The 19381-nt window shown below is 39.4% G+C and overlaps 1 protein-coding gene across 1 annotated transcript; it reads right to left on the minus strand.

The window, feature by feature from the left end:
* Positions 1-3532: 3532 nt before the first annotated feature.
* On the minus strand, positions 3533-19203 carry LOC115418326 (transcription initiation factor TFIID subunit 4B-like). Its single transcript, XM_030132751.1, is given in 17 exon segments — positions 3533-3658; positions 6913-7020; positions 10909-10965; positions 11372-11497; positions 12499-12629; positions 12756-12916; positions 13042-13126; positions 15627-15714; positions 15798-15935; positions 16241-16330; positions 16563-16685; positions 17388-17513; positions 17646-17753; positions 17857-17925; positions 17927-17965; positions 17968-17984; positions 18807-19203. Coding segments are annotated over 17 exon segments (1989 nt in total).
* Positions 19204-19381: the final 178 nt, after the last annotated feature.

Genomic DNA, 19381 nt, shown 5'->3' on the forward strand with positions numbered 1-19381 from the left:
GACCTGTACAGTAGTTTAAACAGGTCAGATAACATAACACAGGTTACAACAAAAAAATTTATGAAACACGTTTTAAATTGAAGGACTTGTTCATTTGTTGTAGCAAATTTAAAATTGAATGGTTTTTACTGACAGTTTTTTTTCCACCCAAGGCCACTAATGTAATGTACATAGTGTGTATGTTCTGTAAATGTTCATTACAATATGTAGAGATCACAGCGCCTTTGGCTTTTTTGCATGTACTATTACACGATTTGTAATAACTGCTGAAACAATCAATTAAATATGACAGACTTCTGATGTGACCTTGGGGAAGGATTCCAGACATATATCCTGGTCTTCTTTACTTAGCAAGTAAAGCGAAATATGTTCAGCAAATATATAGGTTGGTTAGTCAATAATGACACAGCGCAGCAAACCTAACTTTATTCACTTACCACATTTTGCATATCATTTGTTAAATGATATCATGATTAATAAAAGGTCTTTTAAAGGTCAAAAGCACAAGTTTGTCATGTTTTTACTTTGCTAGAGCAAATCGGTATCAGCATCTTCATGTTGTCGATGCATGTGTACCATTTACACTAGACTTACAGGTCTGATCATCAGGTTTTATTTTTAATTGTCTTTAAATTTGTTTTTACTTTCAATTTTTGTTTCAGTGTTTTTTGGTTTTTTTGTGGGATCAACTTTACTTGTGAAAGTAGTTTTACTTTTTGTTTAGTTTTTTCAGGTATTGTGAGGAAAGCCCTGACAGCAACATTTTACAGTGACAGTAAACAATTAATAGAAGTTCATTCAGTCATAACCATTACTTGATGGTTAACGTTTGTTACTGGTGAAGGATTTAATAGCCCAACTAAAACAATATACAGTTCTGTGCAAAAGTCTTAGGTAGCCTTTAGCTTTGTTTTTTTCAGGGTTGTAATGGGTGTGTGTCTTTATTTTTTAACAAGGAATGAGGAAATACATTCACAGTAATGAAACACATTTAAAAAAAAAAAAAAAAAAAAAAAAAAAAAAAAAAAGGCAAAACAAGCAGTGTCGGGTACAACAAACCCCGCCTAGCATATCAATATTGCCTCTATATATGTGCCAAATTTGAAGTAAATTCAAACAAAATTGATGTTTTTATAGACAATTGAAATTTCACTCAAAGTAAATGGGAGAATTCTTTTTTTTTAATTCATAAAAAATGTGAACTTTAACCTACTTTTGCCAAAATGTAATCACATCTATTCTGGGTCACTGGCAATCTATAAACTCAATTTGGTATAAAATCCTATAGTTTTGCTCCTACAGACATTTGAACTTTTGCCCATTATAAGTAAATGGAAAAAAAAAAAGATTTTACAAATTCATTAAAAAAATTTGGACTTTGACCTACGGTTGACCTACTCAAAATGTAATGAGATCTATTCTGGGTCAATGGCAATCTATAAAGTTAATTTGGTATAAATTCAACCAATAGTTTTGCTCCTGGAGCATTAACAAACCGAATGAAAAACAATACACCTTGCCTCCCCTTCCAGTGGCGGGGTAAAGAGAAAAAAAAAAAAACACTAATAAACAAGTTCTGGGGGAAACTCAGTATTTAGTGTGACCTTTATTTAGATTCGGTAAATCTTCAACTCTCTTGGGTTGACTGCCTGGATGTTTTCCTAAACAATCTTGTGTTATATTACACACCTTAATGTCCCAGAGGCTTTCATTCTTTTATCCTTTTCTATAAGGATGCACCGATACGAGTATTGGCATTGGCACCAATACTCAGTCTGTGTACTCGTACTCGTAAAAGACATCCGATACAAATGCACCGATACCACTTAGGGCCATGTGACATTCACAGTTCAGTGCAGCAGGTACACGGTGGTGGAATAATGTGTGGGGAGTGTGACGAGTGTGGAGATTTTTCACAATAAATGACAGTGATAAAAGTAACGCTGACTGTCAGTAATGTTAAAGACACAGACAGATACAGACACAGCGTTCTGTCAGTCCTCTGCGTACATTCCATCCGTTTACCAGGTCCTTGCGGATGCGTAAACAGAATGAGAATACCAGCGGGAGTACGGAGCGGTGCAGACCGTGCCGCCAACAGAAGTGAAAACGAAACTTATCACTCATTTCTCTTTTCTCTACCTGCTGAAGCTAAGCTGTTAGACCTTACCAGTGAAAACGCTGCAATATTAGTATCACATTAGTGTTACCTCTGTCGTCTCCATGTTTGTTATTACTGACTTTCTTCTTCTTCTCAAAAAAACGTTACTCTTCTTCTTGGTATTTGTCCAGTATGGTTAATTAAGAGTGGCGCCCCCTGGTGGATTAATTGAGAAACACTCATTCCGACACATTAAATGTCAGTAGCAGCACTTTTTTCCAGTCAGACTAATGACAACGACAATAAAGCACATTTACAAAAGGAACTAAGAACTGGAATGAGATTATTAAGTACTCGTATCGGTACTCGGTATCGGCAAGTACTCAAATGTAAGTACTCGTACTCGGTCTGGAAAAAAGTAGTATCGGTGCATCCCTACTTTTCTATGACCAGATGATCCCATCAGGCTTCTACAAAATTCATACTTTTTTCTAAGTTGCATACTTGTTTTTGGTACCGTTTACATATTTGCAGTATATTTCAGTTGTGTGTAAATTACAACAAAATACGTGTGTGTGGTCATGCATTTCAGAAATAAATATGAATATTGTAGAAGTTATATGAGATCATCTAGTCAGAAAAAAGGATAAAACACCATGAACACACCAGTGTGTAATATGACACAAAATGATTTAAACAAACATCCAGTCACCCAAACAGAACTGAGGATTTACTGAATCCAAACACTAATACTGACTTTAGCTGCAGAATCTGTTTAGTTTTGAGTAAGGCTGCCTACACATTACTGTATGAATACCTGAGCTAATGTGGACACCTTTAGTAGATGATTACTAGACATGTTTATCTCAATATCAAGGTGTTTTGAGCCTTGTGATGTTTTTTTGTGTTTTGCACAAAATAATCGCACGATTAACGGAGTTCAACCTGAGTATGAAATGCCTCTATCGAGTCAAGTAATAGTTGTTAAAATGTTAAATCCAAAGCCAAAATTGATGCAGTAACTAGTTGACAACATAGAAACACCTCAATAAAACACAGCGGTTGTGACAAATTAAACTTTTTTTTAATCATCAAACAAACCAGTGTAAGAAAAAACAACTCAAAATCACAGTGAGAACAGTATGTGTTCAGTCTCTATTCCCATCTGTAATTCCTCTTACATTTTTCTCCCAAAAGGAAACATCAAAACCAAAACTCATTGCTAGTAGAGCACTACGACAAAAAAAAAAAAAAACAACCCACCAACTTATCTGGATACAAATTAAATTATCCATTCAAGTATTACCCATTCTTATACTGAGTATTTTGATGAACAGAAACAAAGAGTCTTTGGTAACTCAAAGGTGCACAGGATCCCAAACACTGATTTGTGTTTGTTGATTGTGTTTGTTCACTCAGTGTGACCAGAGATCACAGCATGGCTCTGTACAGCGTCAAAGAGTGACGCAAGAAGTGGTCTTGTTCCATACACTGCAGCAGATCTTTGAGCATGACTCGGTTCACTCTCTGAACACCAGGTCTGGGCAGCACACACACCTGGCACACACACACACACACACACAAAGTCCACTATAATACTGATATAAACGATTCATCATCATTCAGCAAGTAGAAGGTAGCAATACAGCACTCTAGTGTGTAGTCCGCTTTAATCCACAAAGAAAAAAAAGGATGACATGTTGCACTGCTGACAGGTTTACTTCATATGCTGAAATATTCCACTGCTTGACAAGTTGTATTCCCCCCCCATGTTCTGATCATAGTATTTTAATACCCACAATTAACCATGTTAAGGGCTGCTCTGCACTGATACCCCTGCTCCCCTACCACTGTCACTATCCCCTTATCTAATCCGTGCTAGATTCTGCTATCTGCCCCCAAGTTGCATCTCAACACCAAACATGAAGGAGATCAGACGATTTGGTGAAGAGTAATTGAGTTGACACTGATGGACAGACAGTTAGTGCCTGATTTACTAAGATCGCAAATAACGGGCGCAAATGTGCTTGTTCGCGCTAAAATATGCGCATGCAAATGATTTGCGTGTCAGGGGTGATCAACTGAGATTGCCTGTGCAAATGACAACAGGTGCAAAGTCTTGGAGACCACCCTATTTAAACGTGGATTTTGTGTGCGCTACTGGTTGTCGTCATGGAGACAGTGCGCTGTAAAAACTGTTCTGGGGTATCCCAGCACTTATAAATATGAAGTTGCTCTTTTAGTCTGTGGGCATGAGAGAAAATCCTCCACATCATTGCTTGTAAAGGGGGTTCAGAACCCGCCTAGAGAGAGGCAGGTCCTAGAGCAGGGGTCAGCAACCTGCGGCTCCGGAGCCGCATGTGGCTCTTTCATCCTTATGTTGCGGCTCTGCGTGGCTTGGGAAAATGAATTATAAGTGTCCGACTGAAGTGTATGTTATTTGTCTCAAAAACGTGTATCATGTCTTCTTATTAAGTCAAAGTTTTTAACTTCTTTCTTCAGACCTTGTGCAATTTCGGTGATCAGCATTTGCCTTCTTCAGAGACGTTTGACAGCACTTGACGTGTCAGCCGGCAGCCGGCATGCGCGGAATGCCCTGCGACACCAAAACTGCGCAATATCTGAACAAAGTATTTTATTTGTGTTTGTTCGTTTGTTTAATTGTAGTTGTAAATTATAAGATTATTGTGATCTCGAAACATTAAAATAAAATTATGTATATATATATATATATATATATATATATATATATATATATATATATATATATATATATATATAGTATTTTTCGTCGCTCAAAATATGCGTCACACTCTCCGACAGCCTGCCAAAATGCCGTACATTTATCGAGACTTTCAACCCCAGGTAGGCCAAGTATGGAGAAATCTAAGAAAAGAAAAATATCTGAAGAAAATAGAACATTTAATGATGCCAGGTGCCATGGCATGACCAAGGGGCCGCGGCACCTCGGGGCCAACGCTAGGTGCCGTGGCACTGCAGTACTACGGCTTGGTGCCGGTGCACCGCAGTACCACTGCTCGGTGTCAGGTGCCATGGCACCGCGGTGCCACAACTGGGTGCCACCGGTGCCGCGGCACTACCGGCACCTCGAGCCGAGGCACCACCGCGGTGCCACAGCACCTGGCACCGAGCCATGGTACGGCGGTGCAACGGCACCTAGCGTTGGCCCCGAGGTGCGCGGCGCGGCACCACCGAGGTGCGCGGCACCAAGCCATGGTACCGGTAAAATTGTTGTATAAGCCGCGTCGGAGTATAAGTCGCAGTGTTTAAAGTATGGGAAAAAGTAGCGGCTTATAGTCCGGAATTTACAGTATATATAGGTAACATCTTCATTTCAGATGTCAAAAAGTGTTTGCGGCTCCCAGTGTTGTCTTTTCCGTGGAAACCGGGTCGAAATGGCTCTTTGAGTGTTAAAGGTTGCCGACCCCTGTCCTAGAGAGAGAGGAACCAGGCATGGAGGGTAGGCCCATAAAGTGGGGGGCCATATGTCTCAAATTATTATTATTTTGTCCTCCCGTCATTCCAAAAATGTTGATGTGATCACAACAGATTGATTCTCTGTGTTGCCTTTGGTTGTGCCTATGCCTCCTCCTCGCCACAACTACTGCAGCCAGTTTTGTGCAAAGTTTACACCTGCCTTTCATATGCCCTAAATATAGACGCCAAATCAGCCATCACTATCAGTTTCAGGTTTGGTAAATCACATTGCACACGCTACATAAACATTTGCATTTACTCCTCCCAATAATTTTGCACGTTCTGGCAGAAACGCCCATATTGCATATTCATCAGGGCAAACACACTAAATGGGTTGCGTGAGCTAGTTTGCCCATTTGAGTGGCGCAAACCTCGGTGCGCCCTGTTAGTAGATAAGCTTCAACGTGTTTTTGCATGCGCAGTCAAGTTTTTTACACACGCAAACCTTTAGTATATCAGGCTCTTAGTCGGACGCCACACGGTAAAACAACACCCCTTCAGCCAATGGCCAAGGGGTACAGAGCAAATAGCACTACTCCATGTTCAGAATGAAAAGAAACTAAGGCATTTGTGTTTGGGGTTTCATGTTGTTTTTCTGCATTTTATTGTATTGTACCATTAACCATGACTCAACAACCCCAGTAAGTACTGAACCCTGATTTTTGTGTGTTGTGGCCCCCCTACCAGATCACTTTTCTATCACTATCAACCACACATAGATGGCAGCAAACATGTATCTTTGCCAAAGATGAATCGACAAAAGACACAAGACACCACTCTTTAGGTGTGACCCATTGTTTTGAGTATGGCATTTTGAATGCAGGTTCCTCCATAAAAATATCACTGTGGTATCTGGATTTAAGTTCTACCCTGACAGACATTCAACACTCCAGAAACTCTCCCATCACCCCTCTACACTTCCTGTCACCAGAGCGTTCTGGGCCAGCCAAGGTAAAGCCTATGCAGGGGTAAAGGAAGCCCTGTGGCTGGCAGAGGAAAAAGGCAGAGGCGGCAGGCAGCAAGCTCCGCTGGGTAATGGAGTTCAAAGGCAGAGAAGAAATGTGTGCAGTTAACAGAGCCTCCTCGTCTTTTAAACCTACAGCCTGCAGGGCCAAAACTTAAACACACAGAGCATTAAAGACTCATTGAACTAAACTAACAGTCGACACATGCTGGCTGTGCTGAGCTGTGGGCTTTCCTGTGTCTGTGTTTGCTATGGATGTGAACTGATGACGCCGGGAAGGGGCTTTAAAGTTGACACCGTGGAGTCATTTAAAGGCTTATCAGGTTTCCATATTCAGGATTAGACTCACCTGGCTGTCGGTGTGCTCTAGGGGTCTCTTCTTGCGTGGTCCAATAGCAGCCAAAGCTGTGAGGTTGGCCTCTCTCTGCTGCAGCTGAGCTTCCTCCATTTGTTGTAACTGAAAGGAAAAGAGAGGTGGTGAATCAAATAATTCTGTCTTTTAATGAAACACATTCGACTATACATTTTGTATTAGAAATGGATGTGAAAATTTTCTAATCCATAAATTAATACATCAAATATTATTGACAAGATGATGCACAATAAAAACATTTTTTTTTTAAATGTTGCATAATGTGGTGAGACAACAATATCAGAATGTTATTTAAAGTTAAATATAGCATTTTTTTTGTCATAACACAAAATTAATGTAAGAAAACATGGTCTCATACATGAAATTAAATCCATTAAATATCTTTGAGTATAACCTCATAAATATAATAGGACAATAACTGACCAGCAACTGAATTTTGAGGGACACTGCAGCATCTCATCTGCTTGAGATATCTATCCTATTTCCATATCAACAAAACAGCACAGACTTAAACTATTGTGCTTTTGTTGAATGGACTGTATTTTTAACTTTGGTATGTCCCCTTGAAGATCAGAAACTCAGTGAAAGTGTTACAAGTCGCTTTTCCCATTGACCCTCAAATTGTGCGATCATAACTTGCTCATAAAAATTTGCCTAATGGAAAAATGACAATGTCACCAAAACTCTCATTTTCCAGTGAAAAGTTTTTGCGCTGGCAAGAGGTAGTTTTTCGGGCGTAGCGAAATTGGTATATCACGCAGAACTGCAATGGAAACACCGTTTTGAGCAACTAGTCTAGTGAACAAAAAAAAAGTCACGTGAAAAAAAAAAAAAAAAAAAAAAAAAAGATGTTAACGGATGTTACAACAAGCAAAGAAGAGTTTTAAAAGAAATATGGCACGGGATGTGTGGACACACCAGGAAACCAATCATTTTTTAATTTAGTACGGGATAGAGGGGTAATACAGTCGCGGAAAAAATTATTAGACCATCAAAAGTCATCAAAAATAATGGTTATGCAATCAAGTACTAACTCCTGTGTGTATCATGTGACTAAAACCAACAGAAAAGAAAACATGGAATGCCTAAAAGCACTGTTTTTGGCAGTACAATGTCATCGCTGTTGATGTAAGAACTGAAGTGATTTTGGTTATTATCAAGAAAACAGGAAATGGCTAGAAATCAGCTCTGAAATTAAACTCTTGTACCTTTAGTTGCACAAGGCATTAAAATGAACAAGAAATTGAAGAAAACAAGGGTGGTCTAATAATTTTTTCCGCGACTGTATACAATACATATATCTGTAAATCAACATATTTATGATCGTCACCATGCTTATGGAATGACTTCTCGTGTCATCTAGCGATAATAAATAAACAAATCATTGCATTTGTGATTTAATGGAAAAAACCACATTACGCAGTTCTGTTTTTTCAACATTTAGTAAATATCGGTGAAGATTTGCAAAGATGTCCAATGGAAAACCCACTATAGACAGCCAAGTTGCCCAAGTCATTTTTTTTCAGGACATAGTCAATGATGCAAATGAAGTAGCAGTGTTAGGAGTAAAATTGCACAGACATCACAATTTGGCCAAAAATATGATGAAAAAGATATTATATGGTTATCATTATGCAATTTTCACTTCCTGAAATAATGGAAAAATATTTACCTTTTTTCAAGATATTATAAGTTTGATGTTTAATGTGTTAAAGGAGTGATATTTTGCTTTTATAAATGGAATTATGTATTTTAAAATATTTCCCTGTGGTCTACATAAACTGTAAATGCTATGCTTGGGTCTGAATTCTTCATTAATTCAACTCCACAGGTCCATCTTCAACCCTATTTCTGAGTAATGACACCAGAAAGGTTGTTTTGAGCGCTGGCCCTTTAAATGCAGATGAGCCACTTCATGTCCCATCACCTCCAGGTTGTTGGCTGTGCTGCTCTGTCCTGTTCAGCCACTTGTGTTCACTAATACAACCAACAACTGAACATTTTAGGTAATTTGGCACAAAGTTTGGACATATTTTCAGTTTTTACTACAACCGCTGCTGCTGACAAACAATTATGGCGTACTCAGAGAAACGTTCATCAGAAGGCTTGACCTTATAAGTGCAAATGTCATGATGTAACCAGTTATAAAACATAACAAATAAAGCAGGAATTAAAATAGGTTGCAGAAATCCACTCGATTTTTGCTGGAATTAATATAAAGATAGCTTTGCAGCACCTGGAGGGTTCAAATTCAAACTTTATGTTACTATTAGGGTCCCCAAATACACAAATAAATGTACCAAAGACTAATATAAGTGGGTTTAGCAAAATATGACCCCTTTAAAACAACACAAGCCAATTCTAAGTAAAGAGAGGCAGGAAGGAATTACAGGACTTCAGTAACGACTTGAACAACTCGAGTTAATGCACAGTTGAAAAGATGTGATCACTCAACATCACAAGGACATGATCAGCATTTTAACAAATCCACCTCCATCACAGATAAAAAGCTTTTTTTTGTCCCTTTCTCTTCCAACCCGCTTCTCTCCACATTCTATTCAAGCTGAGAAACAAGCTTTAATTCAACTCACTTCCAATTAGCACTGCACTCTCTAGTACAAAGTGTACCTGACTTGTGGTGTGAGTACAGTGCAGCGGTGGAGAGAGTGTGAGTGTGTGAGTGTGTGTGTGTGTGTGTGTGTGGGTGGGTGGCATCAGCAGGGCATGTAACTGAACAGATTTTGTTGCTGTGGTGAACCTCTGTGATACTGCTTCTGTAAATAACCACAGTTGTGCCGCTGCCTTTCATCTCCTTCACACCTCACTTGGACTGCAGGCAGAAAACATTAACCACACTATCACATTACCAAACACACAATTAGCATGAACTAGACTTTATGCCTCACAGACATATGCCTCTGCCAACCAATCAGGCTGCAGTTTATAGACCGTTTAAGTCCACATATGTGTAAAAAAAAAAAAAAAAAAAAAAATGCTCTAAAATATATTACGATGTGCAAAAAGAAAAAAAAAATTTTGTTTACATGCTCATAAAAAAGAAAAGTAGCAGGTACTTACTTAATCCTACACCTACACCACTACAAAAATATTTACTTCTCAGTTATTTCATGATCTTAAAGATACACAATACACAGATACACATAATCATGATTATTTATACACAATATTTTATGTTCATATAAACTGGCCAATTAATTCATCCTCCTTGTATTTTGTCCAGTGTATATTGAGTTCATGTCATTAAAAAGACCTTTGTAAATACTGCATTAATGAGAGGGGTACAGGTGAATTTAAAGACATACAAATGATAGAAAAGATAAAATTAAGCCGTGGCTGCAGCTGATGTGGAGACAAAAAAACATCAGGGGTTAAGTTCTCAGACGTGTTTTCTGTAGTTTAAACTGCAACATGAACAAATACCTTGTTGTTATTTTTAATCATTACCTCACATAAAGAGGGCTTGAAAAACGCAGCGCCTACTATGACGATATTGGGATTTGTTTAAAAAAAAAAAAAAGCCCCAATGTATCAGCTAAACATTGATACCAGCCAATATCAGCTATGGGCGAGTAACATACTCAATGTGTGAGAAAAATTTAATCAATGACTGTGGATGTAGTAAATCTGTAGGTTAAAACAGACAACACAGTTTATGTTGCATTTTTTCCCTAATAGTAATTTATAAGGATTAGTTGAGTTTTAAGGTCTCATCATCTACAGTCTATTATTAGTCTAACTTTGAGTTGATCTGAAGGTAACTGAATGATATAAATAACTTTGCTTTCATAGTGTCCACTGAACCCACAAGGCCCAGCTAAATAGACAAATTCTCATAGAAAAAGGTCTGTGTCAGAGTACAAATGCCACACAGACGCGAGTAAAGATGTGGGTGCTGAGCACAGCAGAGCATTTAGCAGCTACAGACACCAGAGAATAAAACCACAAGCTCACCTCTTTGGCTCGCTGCTTCAGCTGTTGATGCAGTGGATCCTCCATGTGTGAGCGACGCTGTGGACCAACACAAACACACACGTGGATATAGACAGTAATACATAGAGCAAAAACGAATCATGCTGGTGCAACTGAAAATGACACTGAAATACAAAATACAAAGAAATTAAAAGCATTTTAAAAGCAGTTGGATGATACTTCATGGAAAAAAAAACTGTTCAAGATAAGGTAGGACTTTATTTATCCCACTGTGGGGAAATTTCACAGTTAATGACAGCAACATACAAGCAAGTGCAGAGAAAAAGACAGGCTGAAAAAAAACATGAGTGAAAAATGACATAAAGAGAAAAATAAGTAGTTTGGTATTTAAATAAATATTTATACAAATATAGAATTAGATATTATCTACATTGTGGGTGTAAATGCACATGGTGTGAATTCTGTGCAAAGATTTTAAGATTACCCTGGCCAATCGCAGCAGTCTTTCTTTCTCCTCTTCATCTTTCTTTTTCTTCTTCAAACTCTCCACTTCCTCAAGAAAACGAAGCTGAGCGCGCACATCGCTCACTTTGGTAGACCACTGATCCTCCTATCGGATCGCAAATACAGACTCAAGGTAATCATCACTTACCTTTAGGGTGAAATTTAACATTTGGAGTGTGACTGCTGCTGTGGTAAATCTTACACTAACACTGAATTCATGAGCATTTCAATTTTCAAGAAATGGCAACTCATCACCCTCAAGTTAAATCGATTTGTATTCATATTACCCAAATTTTAGTCATGGTGCTTAACAAGCTGCATAATATATGACTCTCTGTCCTTCAACCCTCTCTTTGGATAGGCTTCAGCTGAAAAGAGCAATCTTATGTACTAATTGAAACTGTCCGTAATTATTAGCTACAGTAACAATAGTTGCTTTTCCATTGACCCTCAAATTGCACCAATATAATTTGTGCATAAAAATTTGCCTAATGGAAAAATGACAATATCGCCAAAACTCTCGTTTTTCAATGAAAAGTTTTGGGCTTGAAAGAGGTGGTTTTTCGGGTGTAGTGAAATCGGTATGTCACGCAAAACTGCAATGGAAAGACCTTTTTGCGCAACTAGAGTCACATGAACAAAAACAAAAAAAAAGATGCTGACAGATGTTACAAGCGAAGAGGAAGAGGTTTAAAACAAACATGGCACAGTATGTGTGGACACACGAGGTTAGTATTTAGTACGGGATAGAGGTGGTAACGAGCATTCTAGATTCAAAACAGATATTTATGTTCATCGCCATGTTTATGGAATGACTTCTCATGACATCCTGCAATCACATTTGCGATTTAATGGAAAAACCAACATTACGCACTTCTGTTTTTTTGTCATTTAGTAAATACTGGAAAAGTTTTGTGCATATGTCCAATGGAAAAAAGACTATAGATTATTCCTCAGAATATTTATCAATTGATCTGAATAATATAGTCGCAGCACTTGGTAGCCATTGACCACAAAAATGAAGCTATAGTTACTTTTAAGTTTAGAGTTACGTGGGTTTCATATTGCACACAAACAGCTGTTCAATCTTACATCAGAGTGCCGTACCTTGAGGGCTGACTTGCGGTGTTCTGCCATCAAAGTGAGTTTCTCCAGTATCCCGCGGAGGTACTCCTGGGTAGCATGAGAAACCAGAGCCACAACCTCTGGACCCACATCTGTCACTCCCAGTGCCTTTCCTGACGCAAGACACATAAAACATGAGGGAGGGTTATCATAACAACAGTCAGCTATGTATGTTCAGGAAACTTTCCAGGGAAATGGCTGTACTTGTGTTGCGGGCTGTCTCCAAGCAGCTGCTGTACCTGTGTGCAGGATTCGGCTGAGCACTGGGTTTGGTGAAAGGAAGGGCTGATCCTGACATGACTGCACCACAGAGCCAACCACAGTGGTCAGGATCTGTGCATTCTCCTCTCGGAGGTTCACTCCAGCCATGGACGCTACGTCATTTATGTCATCATCCTCTCTAGGAAACACAGACACATGTACAGGCGGGCAAAAAGTAACTGTTTTGAACATGAGATCAAGTATAAAAGCTTTGCAGAGTAAATGAACACCAGGTGGACTCTAAAGAAACCAAGTGTGCATTACTTGTAAGATGCTGAACTGTCCTTGAATGCAAATCGGGTAGAATGAGGTGGGTCATGAGTAAGGGGCTGCCTCATAGGAAAAGGTCCTGTGAAGACACAAAACACGCATAATGTCAATTACAGCTGAGGTGCTTCAGTGAATGTAGCCTGGTATCTATATTATAAAAGCCAAATGACCTCTGTGTGTGTGTGTGTGTGTGTGTGTGTGTGTGTGTGTGTGTGTGTGTGTGTGTGTGTGTGTGTGTGTATCAGCTTTGTAACCGAAAAACTGGACAGAGCTAGCCTGTGCCTTTTGGAGTACTAATGTATTTTGGGTCAAGGATCAGACAGGCGAAAACTGCATACTGATATGACCAATACTTTTGGAGGTATTAGTTTTTAAAATTACAATGAGTTTACAGGCGGCCTGCGGACAAGTCCATTCACAGCAGCAAATGTGTGTATGTGTGTGGGGGGGGGCTTGATCCGGATCAACAGAACCACCGGGACACAATAGGAGATCACACATTACCAAGGTCGGCCTGCTTCTTACTGTGGCCCAGTTCCACTCCGCTGGTCCCCATTTAGACCCAGCCCGTTAACGTTTGCCTCCTCCATGTTCAGTCCAGTGTAAAAGTCTTATGTTGCCTTTACGTGCTACCGGGAATAGCAAAATTCACAAACCATCATGTGCAGTCCTGTGTAAAAGTCTCTGGTCCATGTTTATGTCAATACAAAACAAAATGAGGGTCATTCTATTTTTTCTTAATCTGTGTATTACACCGGTAAGCTTAGCTCAGCTAGAACCCATGAATTCCCACGGGTCAATGCGCTAGTATCATATAAAAGACAACACCCAGTGATCCTTCAGATTTTTTAAATCTCAGAACCTGTCAGCTTCAGGGGAACTCAAGCAGACAGAAGCAGGACCGTGGACTCTTAAAAACACTGCCACGGTTGTCATGTGTTCGACAACCAAACAGTGGCTTTTGCAAAACAATGATAAGGGACAGCTGATAACTGGGAGCTGCGTCACTGTAAAATATCTGAGATGGATCATTTTAAATGTCAGCAAACAAGATCTAAATGAGTCTGAATGTTACATTAAAAATTTCATTGCAACAGAATTGCCATTGGAGGGATTAAAGGCTAAATGTTAACTCAATTTATTATCCAAGTAGGAAAATTCTGTCTCTGCATTTTACCCTCCTAATACATACACACAGTACCTAGCATTAGCATTAGCACACAGCACACTTTCTGAATAGTGAACAGCCATTGAAGGTACTCAGGGACCAACCCCTGGTCTTCATTAATCCCAGGGAGAATTAATTTATATGTACATGTTTTTAAGAGAGGAAAAGGGTTTCTATTGGGTTTTACAGTTCAAAAGCATCTAAATTCAACACAGAATGTATTGTTAAGATCAATCTGGGAGATTTAAGTCTTTGAAATAATCAGGAGGGGTGAGGAACTTCTAATTGAATTCTAATGGAATGCAACTCAGTACAAATCTGCGGTACATGTTCTTTGAGTATTTCCTTTTTATTCAACATCAACTCCACTATACCTACAGCTACATTTGTCTGACAACTTTGTTTCCTTCTCAGAATACAGCTAAATTTAGGCTAATAACTAAAAATGCATGGCCACAAAGCTGAAATAGGCCAGCTACCAATAGTACGTAAAGTACTTCAAATGAGCTCAACCACAAAAATGTAGAGAAGTAAAATACAAAATATAAATTAATGCAACAGTAAAATGAATCCAAAAACATTACAGAATAGTAAAACTGTCAAAGGGAGCATTTTACTCAAGTACGGTTTTTAAAGCAGAAGTTCTGCTTTCAGTGCAGTGTTTTCAGACTGTGCCATGAGTTCTTTTATTTAAGTAAATGATCCGAATATTTCCTCAACTGATAATTCCTATTGATAGTTATTCCTATTAATAGCAGTGTTTGCTAAAAATCAATATTTGCCTGTTGTGATGAGCTGAGGTCATAGCTATCAGTCTGGCAAGCTTTCTGCTCTGCTGTAGAATATCTCATTTTCAGTTTATGAGTGTATAACATTTCCCTGTTATCTGTGTTTAAATGCAGAAACATTTCACATAACTGCCTACAGCAAGACAGATAAAACTGTTGGATTTCTAGGGACTTGTACTTTCTAAGCCTTTCTTTGTGCAGGTGGAATCAATGCTTTTTTAAGACATTTTAAGACCTGCATATGTCCTGGAATAACTGCAGGTTAACATCTTATTTAATCAGCCTGTATTTTAAGAGCATGTGTGACAGCAGCGAGCAGGAGGAGTTCTGTGCGGCGACAGAACTGGCAGTCTGTCAAAGTTTAAAAATGTGTTAAAGCGACTTTGTCACCTCTCACTTTTTCCTGTCATCACACATTTGAAATGTTTACACAGGGATAAAACTGAAAAAAACAGAAGGGAGATGAGGTGGGGGGACATGAGTCAGTTTTACATAAAAAATAAAAACTGTTTTATTTTAAAAAAGAAAAAAAAAGTTGGATGGGTGTACAGCTGCATAGATGAAGTCTGATGTTGTTGGTCTTATCTAAAATGAACATGTTCACTCAGGGCCCAGTCGGTTACCTGTGAAGTGTTTTGCTGACTGCAGGCCTATTTGTTTGGAGGAGGGTCTGCTGATCTTGGCTGTGTACACTCTAGTTGGCTGGATCACCTGTGTTTCACAGTAACCATAGTCAAAAACATGCCATTGGCCTCCATTCCACATCCACTCCACACGAGTGGACACACGTCTACCTGCTGGTGGGCCTTGATGCTTTGCCCTGTGTCAGACTGCTTCAGGGAGGAAGTGCTGGGGCTTCGGCTGGAGGTTGAAGCTTGCTGGATGAATAATTGTGGGTCTGTAGTAAGACATCGCACTGCAGGGAGGCTTTTCTGACAGCAGTGAAGAGGGACAGATAGGAAAATGTCATTTCACATTTTTTATTTTCTGTGAGAAGATAATATTTAATCACCAAAATTATGCCAGAACCAATTTGTGTCTGACAACACAGTGGAATGAACAGGGAAAGACTTTAACAATGTAAAATGTGTGAAAAGGTGGAACTGCAATTCAAAACCAAGGACAATTGTACAATGGCTTTGTTCTCAATTTCAGACATCTTGTACCCCTAAATTGTAGAATTTCAAGATGTTTCCAGGAGATGCAGACATGTGAGGAGTGAACACTGCTGTGTCACCTTGAGGAAAGGCACGAGGCAAGGCTGTGGAGTTGATTTCAGCTCACGATAGAGCTGTTCCGTAAACTCTTCTGCTTCTAGTTTCCCCTCCTGGAGAAAAGAAAAGGAACGGTTACTTCACAAATCATATTTAATACATTGTCAGACCACCGACAGAACAGGAAAAAAACTGAAAATATCAGTGGGTTTTTTTTCCCAGTAGGAGATAAGGAAAGTGCTGTGATGCACTTTAACACTTTACATCAACATTTTTCATGCACTGTAAACAGAGCTATCAAAAACGTGACTCCCTCCTTCCTACTGATGAAGAATGAAGACTTACCAAAAGGCTCCTGACCAGACCGCGGACATTGTTGGCCATATTTGCAGACCTGGAGTCACTGGAGGCCAGCTTGATCAGAGTCACCAGGAAGTTCTTGCACTTCTTCACACTTTCCAGTGTCTCCTGTTGTTGGGCAGACAGCCAGCCTTGTTGAACTCACAATTTTCTGTGCTTATTTTAGACCCTTTTCTTGTTATCACATCACAGGCACTTGAGAATTTTGACACCTGGAATTATGAACACCTATTTCCTTTCACCTTAAACATTATATCTGCAATTTACTGTTAGGAGTATGTCAGCTGACACTCACTGCTAGAGTTTAAAGTTACAGTACATATAACAGTGAGTATGATGCTTTTACCATCCAAAGTGATAAGCAATTTTAATGGCCTAGTTGGTTGCAGTAATTCAGAGGGCACTTCCAAATACATGACTTAATTCTTACTTTTATTGCTGTTAGGGCAGATAAAAAAAAATACATATTTCAAGCATACAATCAGACTTGAATGCCTTGGTGGTTTTACTGAAAATTTGTATCTTACAGGAAATTATCACGTTAAAAGGAGGCTTTAAAATACGCTTTCTTTGTGTTGACGCAACATTACTTTTTTCATATTTACATTTTTCATATTTTACAAAGAAAAGAAAGTGACTAATTACAGCAAGCAAACACAGCAAGTGACTGACACATCACGGCAAACTGTGATTAGTCTGTTCGGTTCAGTGACTGTTTTTTATTTTTTAATTGTTTGACAGCTATTTGTTACACAAACATTTTAGAAAAACTTCACTTCTTTAAAGTTGAGAAAACAGTTCTTGACTGACCTGACTGAATGTGGGTGTGGGCTCCTTTTTGGTTTCTGTGATGGCTGTCAGGATGCGAGGTTGACTCCCCCGATCTGGCACAGAACTGAGGGTCTGGACTAAAGCTGGGTTAGGAGTACCAATCACCTGAGCAGCAATATATCAACTTAGAAAAGCCATACACCCAAAAGAGTAAGAGTTCAGTCGTATTATTCATCCTGAGATGCAGTTTTATTACTCCTGAGCTCTCTGTGTAGCTGTAGTTAATGATGCTCTAACCTTCAACCACAGCCGTTTTCTGGACTGGCGCTGGCTGGAGCTGGGAGGGGCCGTCATTCTGATCACTGTCACCTTCTCCTTAGTTTTGGCAGCAGCTGCTGGAGTTACCTGAATCACAGTCAGACATGGGCAGCTTGTAATGACCACAGCAGTACAGAGAGCCGTCACTGTGGTCTGCGTGTTCAGTATAAGTGAAATCAAAGACACACACCTGGGGGTCAACATTCGGGGGCGCCTGCTGGCCACAGCTGGCTCGTGGCGCCTGTTGAGCCTGTGCCAAAAGCCTGTTGGGAAACCAGCATCAGCTGACCACTGTCACTCTGCGGATCAGCATCATCCCTGTCCAAAAACATTCATCAGTTTATATTCAGTGAAAGTCAGGATGCACAGACTTTATCAGTTGTTTCCCAAACTTTGGACATCAGCTGATAAGACGAATTCATAAGGGTGTCTTCTACTGCTGGGTGATGAATATTATTGTATTCATTTATTTATTAATGTATATGAAGAAGTCTGGTTTAGACCAGCTCTAAATGTAGTGTCATAAGACAACTCTGTTATGATGTAGTTCTATATGAATAAAATTTGTTGATTGATTGATTCATTCATTCATTCATTTCACATAAGATTTGATGAGGATTTATCATTACCATTTGCTTTGAGGTTTTAGGTTTGTTTACATTCAGTGAGTTTTGATTTATGCATTTTTACCTGCAGCAAAAATCATTGCCAACAACTTCACTCACTTTGACAAAAATAAATCAAAAGTAAATAAAATGGTTCAGCAACAAACTTCTAAAATAAAATATTATAGATATTGACTTCTTAGAAGAAATATTGCAATATTAAGGCATTTATCTTTATAAGGGCCTGTGCAGACACCATGGACTATGACAGCCATAAGGAACTGTATGAACTATACTGTAATGTCTTAAGAGTCTAGTTTAGATAGGCTCAAAATGTATAGTGTCATGAGATATCTTTTGTTCTGACATGGGACTACATAAATAAAATTTGATTGGTTGATAATGTTTGTACTGTTCACATCATTTTCATACTCATGAATCTACTGAGTGACTGCTGATCACTGTATCATTTGTCAGCTGACAGTATAGTACATTGAGAACACCTGCACTTTTTCTGTGGTCTGTCAGAGCTCACCTGGTGGGATGTGGATGTTTGTGGGGAGCTGTGGGATAGCAGCCTGAGAGAGCTGAGGGGCCACAGTGACCGACTTTGGAACAGGTGCCCGGGGTACAGTTATCACCACTGTTCTTCCTGGAGTTGGGTTTGGATTTAAGGAGGCCACCTGGTTCAGGACAGCTTTGGATGCCTGTGGTTGTTCATTACTGGTACCCACTGCTGCTGAAGTGGCCACCTTAGTTACCACCACGAGAGGAGGAGAGGTCTGACAGCCTTGGACTGGAACTGTGGAGGAGGTGGGCTGGTGGATCTGGCCCGTGGAGATGAGTTTAGGGGATGCAGAGATGGTGTCACCCTTTAGGACACCTGAAGCAGTGTGTGGAAGCTGTGCAGTAGCCACCTTTATGATCTTCATTTGAACCGGACTATCTCCTTCCACTGTGGACTCCAGCTTGGGGCTTCAGCAGCAACTTTACTCGTTTCCATACTTACATTTAAACAGAAGAAATGCAGTGTTATGCATTCAGACTAATACAGAAATGCATGAATTTGAAGCATATGGTTATTTCCAATCAGTCTTAAAGTTTACCGTT

Source organism: Sphaeramia orbicularis, chromosome 4, assembly GCF_902148855.1.
Source record: "Sphaeramia orbicularis chromosome 4, fSphaOr1.1, whole genome shotgun sequence".
NCBI lineage: Eukaryota > Metazoa > Chordata > Actinopteri > Kurtiformes > Apogonidae > Sphaeramia > Sphaeramia orbicularis.